The following is a 13336-nucleotide window of genomic DNA, read 5'->3' as shown; positions in this document are numbered from 1 at the left end:
GAAGTAAACTTGATGCCAAATCTAACAAATGTGTTTTTGTTGGTTATGGTGGTGATGAGTTTGGTTACCGATTTTGGGATTATGAAAATCGGAAGATCATCAGAAGCAGAGATGTCATATTCAATGAGAATGTGATGTACAAAGACAGATCAACTGCAGAATCAAGTAGCTCCAGTATAAAAGTTGAAACAAAGGAATTTGCTGAATTTGAGGAGATTTCTGAAAATGATGTTCAAACAAGCCATGAAGTAGTTTAAGAAGAACCAAGTACGCCAGAAGTGAGATGCTCCTCCAGAATTCCTAAGCCAACCCAGCGTTATTCGCCTTCTTTGCACTACCTGTTGCTGACTGACAGTGGTGAACCAGAGTGTTATGATGAAGCAATGCAGGTGGAGGATTCAGTCAAGTGGGAGTCTGCTATGCAAGATGAGATGGACTCACTCATGTCAAATCAGACGTGGGACTTAGCTGAATTACCACAAGGTAAGAAAGCTCTTTATAACAAATGGATATACAGGATCAAAGAAGAGCATGATGGGAACAAGCGCTACAAGGCAAGATTGGTTGTCAAAGGCTTTCAGCAAAAGGAAGGTATCGACTACAATGAAATTTTTTCTCTGGTTGTGAAACTAACTACAATCAGATTAGTGTTGAAAATTGTAGCTGTTGAGAATTTACATCTTGAGCAGTTAGATGTAAAAACAGCTTTCCTTCATGGTGATTTAGAGGAGGAGATCTATATGAAGCAACCAGAAGCCTTCATGAAGGCAGACAAGGAAAATCTAGTATGTCGTTTGAAGAAAAGCTTGTATGGACTGAAACAAGCTCCCAGACAGTGGTACAAGAAGTTTGACAGCTTTATGGGCATCAACGGTTTCACTAGATGCCAAGCAGATCATTGTTGCTATCTCAAGAGGTTTGACAATAGCTTCATTATTTTATTGTTATACGTTGATGACATGCTCGTTGCAGGATCAGATCTGCAAGAGATTATAAATTTGAAGCAGAAATTGTCAATAGAGAAAGGACTTGCACTTCCCTGGAACAAAACTCCCTATTATCCCCAGGCAAGAAGTCAGCATAAAATATGAACCAAGGATCGAAATCTTGCCATCAATAGTTATGGCCAATGTTCTATGGTACCGCTATTGGGAGTTTCAGTGATTTCACTGTTGTAAAATTTCTCCCAAATAGTGAAAGATCTGCAGCAACCCGTGGACGTAGGCAATTTTGTGCCGAACCACGTAAATCTTGCGTGTGGAGATACAATACTAACAGGCTATGTAGATGCTGATCTAGCAGGAAATGTTGATATCAGAAAGAGCACTACAGGGTATGTATATACTCTAGGAGGTACTGCAGTGAGTTGGGCTTCTCAACTGCAGAAGATAGTTGCTCTCTCCACAACTGAAGCAGAATATGTCGCTGTTACAGAAGCCAGCAAGGAAATGGTGTGGCTTCAAAATTTCTTGGATGAATTAGGCAAGAAAAAAGAAGACAATGTCTTATACTGTGACAGTCAAAGTGCTATTCATCTAGCGAAGAATCCGTCCTTTCATTCCAGAACGAAGCACATACAGATGCGGTATCATTTTATCCGGTCACTTTTGAAAGATGGAATTTTGAAGCTTGAAAAGATCAGTGGAGCTCAAAATCCGGCAGACATGCTGACAAAGACGGTGACTATTGACAAACTGAAGTTGTGTTCAGCTTCAGTTGGCCTGCAAGAATAACAAGATCGGGGAAGAGCTGTTGCATAGATCGAGATGTGAAGACAGATTGAAATTAGTCTTCAAGTGGGAGATTGTTAGTCAAAGAAAGGGGGAAGACTTTTTTTTCTGATTAACAGAAGAAAACAGCCAAGGAAAAAAGAAGGGGGGTGCTGCTTATTTTGACAAAAAATACAAACGGACCCCACCAATCCTCACATCACCGAATGCTTTTATCAAATCACCGAATTCGGTGAATGACAGGAGAGGAGAAGAAAAATGCAGACAGGCCCCACCGCGGGTCCCACCAATAATAAATTATTGGTGCATAGTGTCTTTCCAAACACTATAAATAGGCCCCCAAACTCTTAAGGAAAAATCATCCCAGAAACAACTCCTCTTATAGAAGAATAAGAGAGAGAAAAGAAAGGCTTAGAGAAAAAAGTCTTAGTGAGAAAATTGAGAGATTTTCTGAGTGAAACTGGGAGTGTGAGAAATCTGTGAGAGTGTTTGTAAAATTTCAGCCAAATAGTGAAAGATCTGCAGCAGCCCGTGGACGTAGGCAATTTTGTGCTGAACCACGTAAATCTTGCGTGTCCCCCAATTTTGCGCATTTTATTTTTCGCTCTCTCTCCTGTCATTCACCGAATTCGGTGATTTGATAAAAGCATTCGGTGATGTGAGGATTGATGGGGCCCGTTTGCATTTTTTGTCAAAATAAGCAGCACCCCCCTTCTTTTTCCTTGGCTGTTTTCTTCTGTCAATCAGAAAAAAAAGTCTTCCCCCTTTCTTTGACTAACACTGTCAGTCAGTGAGAAATGCTGATTGTCGCAATTCTAACATTGCACTATTTGGCAAGCTCGACAACATAGGAACAACTTTTTAATATGATGAGTGGTAGCACATATCAATTTGTTATGTCAAAACTTTGTCAACTCATTGGCAGACTTTATTGCCACATTCTATTGATATCCTAATACATGCACCAGAATCTGCTGCAATCCAACTTGCCTCTGTTAGAAGTATATAGAAGTTACAGCAATACAGGCTATTTTCTTGATGTGTCAAGCATGCACCACCAAATCAATGATTAAAAAGATAATTTTTCGCTTGCAGTTTATGACTGAAATGAAAGAGACCGCTTTCTTGATGCAAAACATTTCTCCAAGGTTTCTTCTACACCAATCATGACATGTAAGATGCACAATTTGTTGTGAGCTTATGTGCCTGAAGGCTTCAGTTTTGAACATAGGAGCCTTGTTGTCATGGATGAACTTGGAAGGGCTACTTCTACCTCTGATGGATATGCAATTGCTTGGAGCTGTTGTGAGCATTTACTTTCTCTCAAAGCGTAAAGACCTGAACTTAATGCACCTATTCCTCATGGACACTACATAGTTTTTTTAAATTATCTTCTGCTTAATTATTGATCCATTTACAATATGAAGATTTTATGCAGTTGTGTTGATGTTGTTCCATCATAGTGTAAATGAATTACATGTTTTCTTAATTCATATTATTCATTTTATTTTTGTCTCCCTTTGTTTTCCTCTCTGATTCAAAATATAACCACTAGTGGACTAGTTGATTTTTCAGCCTTTAATGTGTCTCTGGCTGTTGCTTTTTCATCAGGTATACTATATTTGCTACACACATGGAAGAGTTATCTGAATTGGCAACCATCTATCCTAATGTCAAGATTCTTCATTTTGAAGTTGATTTGAGGAACAATCGCTTAGACTTCAAGGTTTATCTTATGTAACTTAATTTGGTCAGGAAATTTTTAAGAATTTTATAGATGTTTCATCAATTATTGACTGCTTAACAGTTTTGCCTCAAGGATGGACCACGCCAAGTACCACACTATGGCCTCTTACTGGCTGGAGTTGCGGGTCTACCAAGTTCTGTGGTTGAAACAGCAAGAAGCATCACCACAAAGATCACGGATAAGGTAATTGGTCAAAATTTTTACCATCATATCCTATCATTTATCCATCAATTTTGCAATTATGAAACTGGTAAATACATGAGAAAACGTATTTCTAAATCAGATGGTTTAAATCACTGACATCTATTTCAACAGGTGAAATCGTCAGGACCTAGGAAAACAGCCAGAACCTTCTGGTTTAGTGTAAGTCAGTATATGGCTAACATGTAAAACTTACTAGATAATTTGTGTCCGCTTTGATAGGAAGTGGAGAGGATGGATATAAACTGCGAGCAGTACCATTCAATTCAAATGGCGTACAGAGTAGCTCAAAGACTTATTTGCTTAAAATACTCCCAGCAAGGTGAGGATGAGACCCGAAGAGCTTTGCAAAATCTTAAGGAGAGCTACACAGAAGGTCGGTTAACTTGATGTGTAGATTTTACTACAATTACATGTATATTCCTTTTTCCCTTATTGTTTTAATATTAGCATGTTATTAAGAAAATAATAATGTTTACACAAATAATCTTTTGCCATTATTGCTAATGCAATTGTTTTTTGCTTCGTTATCCTTAATCAGAGAGAATTTCACTCTGTACTTTTTTCTTTCTACATCGATTATTTCCAAAATGCATCTTCACCAGATTCCCATGTGGCCTACAAATTGTGGGGACTACTATATTCCCTTACACCTTTTAGATAAGACAGTTCTCAGGTTTTACTATGGGACCTTGTACACTTCCATTTATTTGTACCCAACTGCAAATTATGCGCATTCAACTACTGTCAGATTCTCTACCCTAGTAGCTTTCTAGTAGGACTTAATTTTTCGGGTGAATGCAGATACAGTTCTTTTATCTAGAAAAGGTTCATTAGAAGGTCTCAGTGACACACACTTCTTGCTTCGAGAGAAACAGCACTAAATGATTCCAAGAACCAAATGATTTACTCAGTGGGATATGCATGAGGCACAGGGATTGTCACAACAATTGGAAAAATTACTTCTGCCACTAAAATGAAACAAAATTTCATATTTAAAATGTCCGACAAAAGATACTAGCATGTACAATTATCTTTTCCATAGATGATTTAAACCTCACAGGAAGACATATGGCAAGATGAACTGCTTTCACTAGAACTTCCTATTTTGCTAGTGAATGGTTTCTTTCTTATCCCCTTGCACTCTTACTAGCATTTATTAATTTTAGGATGTCGGTTTAAGGTTTCCTTCATGATGTTATGTTTACACTTACATTGCCTCTCATCCTCTGCTTACTGATGAATGTAGTTGTCAATCAACTTCCCTATTCAATATACAGATTTTGTAAATCTATAGGCCCTCATCTACTGGCCATGGTTCAGTCTTTATGAGTTTCGTTATTCTCCAGTTTGTACTGGTTTCACTTTATCCCCCTCTTTTTTGGGGAGCATACTGGTTTCACTTTCAGTTGAGCATTTCTCTCAAGTGGTTCTGAGTAACTACTAACTTGGCTCTCAGTCTACATCAATTTGAAAGGAATGGATTGTTATTGCTTAGCTGATGACATTATTTCATACAAGGTGGGAGTTCGCGTGGTTAATTCGGGTGCTTATTAGCAGTCCATGTCTATTTTCTTCCAGAGTGTAACAAAAATCCAAACTAAACAGCTTGCCTGGGATTCTCAGACGATCCATGAGCTCAACTCATTGATAGATAGCATTGAACTTTTTTTAATGACAAGTTATAGAATAATACTGTTATAGCTGAAATACAACTTAATAAATTTTTGTCTTGCACTGCAAGCCTTGAGAGGCTGTTCTATAGTGAAATTTCTTGTGTTAGCAAGTCAAATATAAGCATAGAAATATAAGAAGCACAAGGTCCTTGATCATACATTGCCTAGTGTTAGTTGTGTTTTCACAGGATTCTGTAAAGAGATCTCTGCAATTTTATCACTGTGCCATCGACAAGGCAATTAATATCCTGCTTAAACGGATGATATCATAGTACATTTACAGGTCCGTAGATGGGTTGGTTGGTATTAATACAACTTATATGTTTCTGAATAGAAATGTCGACAGGTAAAGGAAAATACCAGCTATAAGGGTCGGCATCTGCGTCCAACTGTAAGGACTGCTCTTATGATGCATATTTTTTCATAGAAAAAGGCAATTTGCATAACCTTGTGCATAGTAATAATTGGCAAACCATGTTTCAAATTTGTAAATAAATTCCTACATTGTTAAGCTGTTTCGGGGGCTTTAGTCAGGCCTCAAAGCCTTTCTCATTTTCATCTCTTTAGGACAATCCTCAAGGTTATGCAAGTTAGAAGAATACAGGTTCTTGTTTGTTGCAGTTTGTGTGGTAATAGTTTCAATAGCTCTTTTATGTTTTGGATATTAAGTGGCTTATTTAGATAAGATGAACAGTTGGATTGTAACTGGACCACAAGACACCAGAAATAAATATTATTGTAGGTATCTTTCGACAAAATGGGGATCATATTAAGCATCATTGGGACTGTAATTAATGTCAAGGTACCGAGGTTCCACGTATTTAAATCACTTTTAGATGAATTCTTTTATTTCTTTCATATTCCTTGTTTATTTCATATTGATATATACAATGTCTGGTATTTATTGAGTCTTTTATAATTGCATGTTATGGACCTTTTAATTCTGCAATAAGGAACGGCTAGAAATCTGAGACAAATGCTAAGCTTTGACACGTATTGCAGCCATAAGTGTGATTACAGTCTAAATTTATAACTATCATGCGTGGATCTTTAATAAGTAGATTATTTCACGTATGTATATTTCATGTTTTACCATTTAATATTTCTTGTAATTTTCATATTTGAATATGGCTTTAGGAGTCATGGGTCCGTGATTTGTTTTCTATGTAATGCTAGCTTATGTTAGTTGTGCATCCTATTCAGAGTATTGCTTCATCTATCAATTTTTATTCTGTTCCGTTGTCATATAGTAGAGGCTCTTGTACCAGTTCCCAAATGAGGAAAGTATTGCTCGTGGTCTAGATTATTTATTGAAGTAGATTTTTAGATTCTTAATGAAGAAATATCTACCAAACAATCTCAAGCAATATCTCCAGATAATCATAAACAGGATAAATCTAGCTCCACATCATTGAAGGACCCTGCCACATTTTCACTAATCCAAAGATATTCTCTATGACTCCGTCCATGACTTTTGAGGAGCATAGCACCAAAGGTAACTTCTAGCTATACTAGTGTCCTTGCACTTTTCCCCTCCCTTTCTTGTTCTTTCCTTCTTTTTTTTCCCCTCTCTTTTTCATCTCTCTTTCATCAGTGAGGTTCCAAATTTGTGGCTTCCATCAGAATCTTTTTCCCTTTTTTGTCCCCCAATCTCTTTGGGATACGATCGTAGGGCTATTATATGATATCTATCTCATTTGTGGTAGCATATGAAGGCTTCGACGCTTCACTGCCCTTCCTCCAACCAAAACCAACCAAATGATACGCTAGCGCACGTGACCGAACCAATCCGCAGGAAAAAAATATGTCAGATTTCGCTGGCCAAACCGAAGCCTAGTAAATGATCACACTCTCCTCCATGCCATTGGCCCCAGAAGAACAAGCTTCTTCGGCGCATTCAGGGCCCCACTGATGAATATTCAATTTCTATCTTCATGCCTCGGTAGAAAATTCCATTTATCCCTCTCTTCTTGCTGCTTGCATCACATGGTCTACCTCCTGGTTTGTTCTTTCTAGAATTGGATTAAGTTGACGTCCAATCATGCAATACTTATCCAATTCCTTAGACCAGTATTCACTTGCACGATTCTTGAAGGATATGGATGTTATTGAGGTCAACCTCAAAGTCATACACCCTGAGTGTACTTGCGTCCTATTCTTGCCATTATCAATTACTTTGAACCTTCTGCTCACGGGCTTGAAAAAGAAAAACTTCGCCATGAACAAGTCACTCTCTCCCTTGCATGCGCTAAGGAGACGACGTAGAGTGCTACAATAAAACACGGAGGCCCCGTTTGGCAAAGGGTTAAGGAGGAGGGATTAAAGAGAAGGGTTAACTTAGTTAATCCATCATGAAGGGTTAAAAAAATTCTAAACCCGTTTGGATACGATAGTTAAGACAAGAGGTTAAGTCTTTTGTGTTTGGCAAATGGAGAGGGGTTAAGGAGATTAACCTCATAACTTTTTTTTAAAATACCACTTTCGCCCTTATTGAAGATTTATAATACAACAATATTTAAAGATCCATTATTTTCCAATCTGAAAGGACCTCCAAAATAAAATTAAAAAATAATAAACAAATGTGACTTAGATTCTCTAAGACCAACTTCTCAACATTTACACACAAAACCCAATCAGGAATATACAAACCACCATTTTACTACAACATATTATTGTCAGAGAACAACTTGTACGGTGTCGAAGAAAGCATTTGAACTAGCTCATGTTTCCACACAAAAGTGACTCAATGCCCAACAAATTCCAGCAGTATTACAATGTGCAAAATTCTTAATTCCCAGCAATATAACAAAACAATCCCATAGCAAATTTCATCACTAAAACAATGAGCAAAATACTCCCTTCCCAGCAATATAGAAAGCCAAACTCGCAGCCAATTTCAGCAGAGATCCCACCTGAGAGTAAAAACAAAACAAAGCGAGAAAATTTCCAAAGCAAACACTACAAAATTGAACTTAACGTACCCGAAACTGGAGTCATTTGGTTGAGGAAAAGGGCATTGCTGCTGTAGGTGGTGACTGACCTCAATTCTACCATACATAAACCTGGGGAGCCAATAGGATAATGTGGACAAAAGGCAACTGTTGATAGCCAATGGGATAATGTGGGCAAAAGGCAACTGTTGTACATTTGTAATAGCTCCTGAAATTCAAAACACCTAGCAGAAACCGAACCAAAACCCATGAACTAAGGCCCTTAGATGAATCTGAAAACTACCAGCAGGTTCCCAAGCTGAGTATGCAAGAGCGTAGCAAAACCAACACCAAGCAAGCATGCCATAGTAACACAAAACAACATCAAACAACCAGGAAGGACCAAATCTCTTATTTCCAGGCCCAAAAGGATGCTCAGATCGCTTATGCATTGCTGCAACAGTATATAGCTTCAAATAAAAGGAAAAGTTATAACAGGTGCCAAAATTATAGTAAACTGCTTTTAGCCAATGAAAAGAAAATAAGAAAAATCAAGTGAACAATACTAAACCACCAATGACCAGCAAATCCAGGCATTGACGAACCAGCAAGGCGAGCCAAGTCGTCGTAACCCGGTTAACCTGGAGGACGAGGATACGAATGAAGCTCGTAATACCAATAATCCTCCCGTCAATGCAGGGGGTGGTAACGAGAATGCTGGTGAAAACACGGATGAAAATCTGAAGATTAAAAATCTCGAGAGCAAAATCAATACGTTGATTTCCGCTCAAGAGATGAAGAAAACAGGCATTCCTTGCCCATACCCAAGAGAGTGGGAATCAATCCCATATCCGGCGAAGTTCAATCTAATTAACTTCACGCCGTTTAATGGGATGGGTTCCCCCACTCAACATTTGATTTATTTCAAATCGCACCTGGGAGTTATCTCTGGCAATGAGCCTCTAATGGTGCGGTCATTCGTTGGCACTCTTCGCGGAGCCGCCTTCGATTGGTATCGCCGCCTCAAGCCAGGTAGTGTGAACAGCTGGGACGACATGGAGACCAAGTTCCTCGCCAACTTTTTTGACGACGACACAGAGATATCCATCGGGTCGTTGCTGGACGAGAAGCAGAAAGATGGAGAATTGGTGGACACCTTCGTCAAGAGGTTCCGGAACAAGGCGATGAACTGTCGGGACCCGATCACCGAGGAATTCATCCTCCAGACTTGCCACAACAACCTCGCCCTGGACGTGTTGGAAGCAATGTGGACAGCACCGTCCAAGACATGGAAGGATCTGAAGGTCCGAGGAGAACAAGCAGAGCGATTCCTCAGAAGAAAGAAGGCGGAGAGAGGCCAACAGGCGACAAATGCTTCAGCACAGAATTTCAACCCGAGGGGGAAGGTAAGGCACACGCTAATGCAGTAGATGCTAATCAAACCTTTCAATTGCAACCTCAGTAACAGCAACAGCAGCAGCAGCAACAAGCACCACAACAAGCTCGGGGGCAATGGCAACAACGGCCTCAGAAGCAAAAATCTTCAGAGCCGAGGTTTCCCAAGGTGTACTCCTTCAAAGATGACGAAGTTCCCGGCATCTTTAAGTACCTATTGGAGAACAACAAAATTCAGCTGCCAGCGATTGTGGATCAAGAAGGGGCTAACAAAGTGACGGATCCGAGGTATTGTGCATACCACAGAGACTTATCATGGACTTGTTGATGCATGCATCATTTTTGGCTTATTTAAAAGACTACCATTCTACCACTACTTCATGTTCTTGATTTCCCTCACAAAATTTACAGTGAGTAAATTGTCCAAATCTTACAATTAATAATAATTTGTATTCGAGTCTAATTTATTTAGGATTCTGAGAGCGAACATCTTGAACACTTTGCCGAAGTTTACAAATGTATAGTTGCACTAGAGTAATGTGAAATTTAGCATTGATATCAATCAGGAAAACAAGTAAATACCCAACATATATGCCTGAACAAATCAAATTTAATTTCTTAGCAATTCTTCGGAGTGAAGAAAATTATAATTCACTTACAAAGACAAATTAACTTTCTGATAAAAAGAGAAAAACATGTGTAAAATATAGCCTACTCCCTCGAAGAAAAGACAATAATAAAATCAAGTTTTTCTGATGGCGAATGCTAGTGGAGATTCTCCCAACACGATATGGACTTCTTAACCGAATTGAATTGCAGGATCATGTATCGTTTCATTTTGTCGAGTCAGGCTCTTTAATTACCTTTGAAATCTGTAGCCGCGTGGTTTAATCATATATATACATCAAGTTCTAGAGGTCCAAAATTTAGAAATTTTCCAATACCCCTCCTGATCCCAATCAAAATTGTCGAGCTACCGTTGACAATGCAAGAGGATTTTATGAATTATTTTACTTACAAAGACAAATTAACTTTCTGGTAAAAAAAGAGAGAAGCATATGTAAAATATAGTCTACTCCCTCGAAGAAGAGATAGCAATAAAAATCTTACATTACAAAGACAAATAGAAATTTTCCATCAACCAAAGAGATTCATAAAACATCATGTTCGTATGGAAAAGATTTGGAAACCAAGTCGATATTTCAAAATCAACATACTTCTATTTTCTTTGCCTCCAGTCACTTGAGATCCCCAATCAGCTGAAAATTCCTCTCCTCTTGCTTGCTCCCCTAAAACATTCCTATTAATAGCTGCGAATATGGAGGGAAAGAAGCAGGGTGAAATTTTTAGAGGGAAAGATTGGAGGGAAGAAGTAGAGGGAAACAAATTGGGGGAAAATGGTTGTTGCGAATTTGTTAACCCTTCAATTTGGAGGAAAAAATTGCTCGCTGCCCAATTCCCCTAATCCCGCTGCCGAGATCGATTGGCAAAATTCCACCTCCTACCCTCGCGTGAGAAGGCGGAACAAGCCTTGTTCCGCCTTCTTACGAGGAATTGTTAACCCTCCAATTGACGGGTTAAATGAAGTTTTGGGCTCACGTGCGGGTTAACTAACCCGTGAGCTTATTTTTCTGTTTGGCAGGCTAATGAAGGGTTAAACTCCCTTAACCCATCATTTATCCCCTTGCCAAACACAGCCGGAAAGTTTAATTAAATTTATTAAAAAGGAAGAGCCTAAACATAATTGTAGTTAATTGGCTCCCACATTACACAACAGTTACAAAACCATTTATAGAAGATTCTGCAACACATCTTCTATTTAGTTTCGTTGGCATCCCGCTCGGTCATCGCTAGACGCCACCCTCAACAACACGGTGAAGGTCAACGCACTTCATCATCTCGTCTAAGCATGTTCTGGCGCAGCGCAAGGGAGAGACAAACTCTCTGTTTTCTGCCACAAATATATATGTACAAAAGCCCCTATGTAGGGATCCTTAACAAAAGTGGATTCAGGCTGTGAGAAAGGTAATGCGAACATAATCAATCTCTTGCAAGCAAAGCCTCTAGCCTTTATAAGAACCATATGGGAAGAACGGAATTTGTTAGAACATTATCTTTCCTACCAAATATGGCGACTTGATCCCCTTGTAAGGGAGACATGTTCCTTTTAATGAGAAGGAATATGATCTTGACAAAGAAAGTGAACTTGCTGCTATAGACTTCTTTGAAGCATTACACTATAATAATGAGAAAATTGTTATTAAAGATTTTACTATCCTTTATCCCCCACATTTGATGTTCAAGGAGCGAGAGCTGCAAGAAAAGTTCGAAGAAGAAATGATCCTTGGTCTGATAACTCAGAAAGCCAAGGAACAATATGAATTGATGATGAGCACTGTGTTGGATCCTGTATGCAATGCTCAAAGCAGGAGGGGTTGAATGCTTTATAGAAATCTCTTTCGAAATTGAAAATAATTATGCAGCGGAATAAGATTATATCAACAATTAGTAATCACAGCAAATATAGAATACTCAAACCAGAAAAGCACAACCGCAAACATAAGGATTTATCCTGGTTCGGTCCTTCAGACCTACATCCAGTCCCCAAGCAGCTTGCTTGAGATTTTTCACTATTCTTGAATTTCCTTACAAGAATAACTCCTGCATAACGTTGATAATTCCCTTGCCAAAATGCAAACACCTTCTTAAAATAGAGAAGAACTTTCCCTCAAACTAGAGAGAAATACTTTGAAGAAGATTACAACACTTTGCCCTATAAGCCTTGATGAACAAGTGATCTTAGAATCAGTGGCTAATAGGATCTCTCTTTGAATGCCTAATAAATACTTGTAAGCTTTTTGGAAAATTGAAGGCAAGAGAAAGAGAGTTTTAATTTTCAGATTTTCAACTTAAGAGCATATGAAAGTTTTTGGTTCAAGAAGACGTGTTTTGAAAAATGAACTCAAAGATATATATTTAGACCAAAGGACACAACTTATATGTTCAAATTTGTTTTTAAAATATGAGTTCTAACTGCCATAAACAACTAATTCAATTTGATTTGATGATGACAAACAAATATCAGGGTTAGTAAGTGAGTAAAATCAAAGTTAAATTTTGTACCCCCCTGGAAATATGCTCCCCCTGAAATACACATATATCATATCACATAGAGACACATATCACGCATAGTTCTCCCCCTTTGTCATTAGCAAAAAGACATAAAAGTGGGATAGAACAATTTAATTGTCATATATAATCAAATCCATAGATAAGGAAATTTGAAATGTGAAAACAAACTACAAATGTAAAGACAAGAGTCAAAATACATCGAAAAACCAAATACATAGTTTTAAAGCAAACCTAAACAAAACCTAGAAAATAACTAAAAGAAATCAGAAAATTGTCTTCAAAAATCTTGGGATTGGGATGGCCTGGAGTCTGGAGATGGAGGCCTCTGTTCAGGATATTGATTTAGGAACATAGTCATCAATTGTTTGTTGAACTCGCATCATCTCTTCCTGTCTATCCTCTATGCTCACAATCTGATCAACAAGATAATTCAAGGTGGCAGAGATACTAGAAGGATTAGAGTTGGAAGCACGAGAAAGACGAGAACGAGAACGAGTCCTAGAGGTAGAAGACAAGATGAAGATC

At 38.3% G+C, this 13336-nt stretch overlaps 1 protein-coding gene across 4 annotated transcripts in view; it reads left to right on the top strand.

Annotated features, from left to right (window-relative positions):
* LOC109839493 (DNA mismatch repair protein MSH4) overlaps positions 1–13336 on the top strand; it is a 52033-nt gene that overhangs the window by 33948 nt on the left and 4749 nt on the right. Inside the window, exons 20-25 of one of the 4 annotated variants that reach the window (XM_020407943.1) lie at positions 2826–2878; positions 2962–3060; positions 3342–3456; positions 3538–3660; positions 3901–4054; positions 5200–5325. In XM_020407943.1, the coding sequence (XP_020263532.1) occupies positions 2826–2878; positions 2962–3060; positions 3342–3456; positions 3538–3660; positions 3901–4054; positions 5200–5219 (564 nt within the window). In that variant the 3' untranslated portion in view covers positions 5220–5325. Of the gene's footprint in view, positions 1–2825; positions 2879–2961; positions 3061–3341; positions 3457–3537; positions 3661–3792; positions 4742–5199; positions 5326–13336 lie in introns of those variants that run through there. The other 3 variants (XM_020407945.1, XM_020407944.1, XM_020407946.1) reach the window with 3 other exon arrangements.

The sequence above is a fragment of the Asparagus officinalis genome, chromosome 4 (genome assembly GCF_001876935.1).
Source record: "Asparagus officinalis chromosome 4, Aspof.V1, whole genome shotgun sequence".
Lineage (NCBI taxonomy): Eukaryota > Viridiplantae > Streptophyta > Magnoliopsida > Asparagales > Asparagaceae > Asparagus > Asparagus officinalis.
This window is presented reverse-complemented; position numbering and strand designations above follow the sequence as displayed.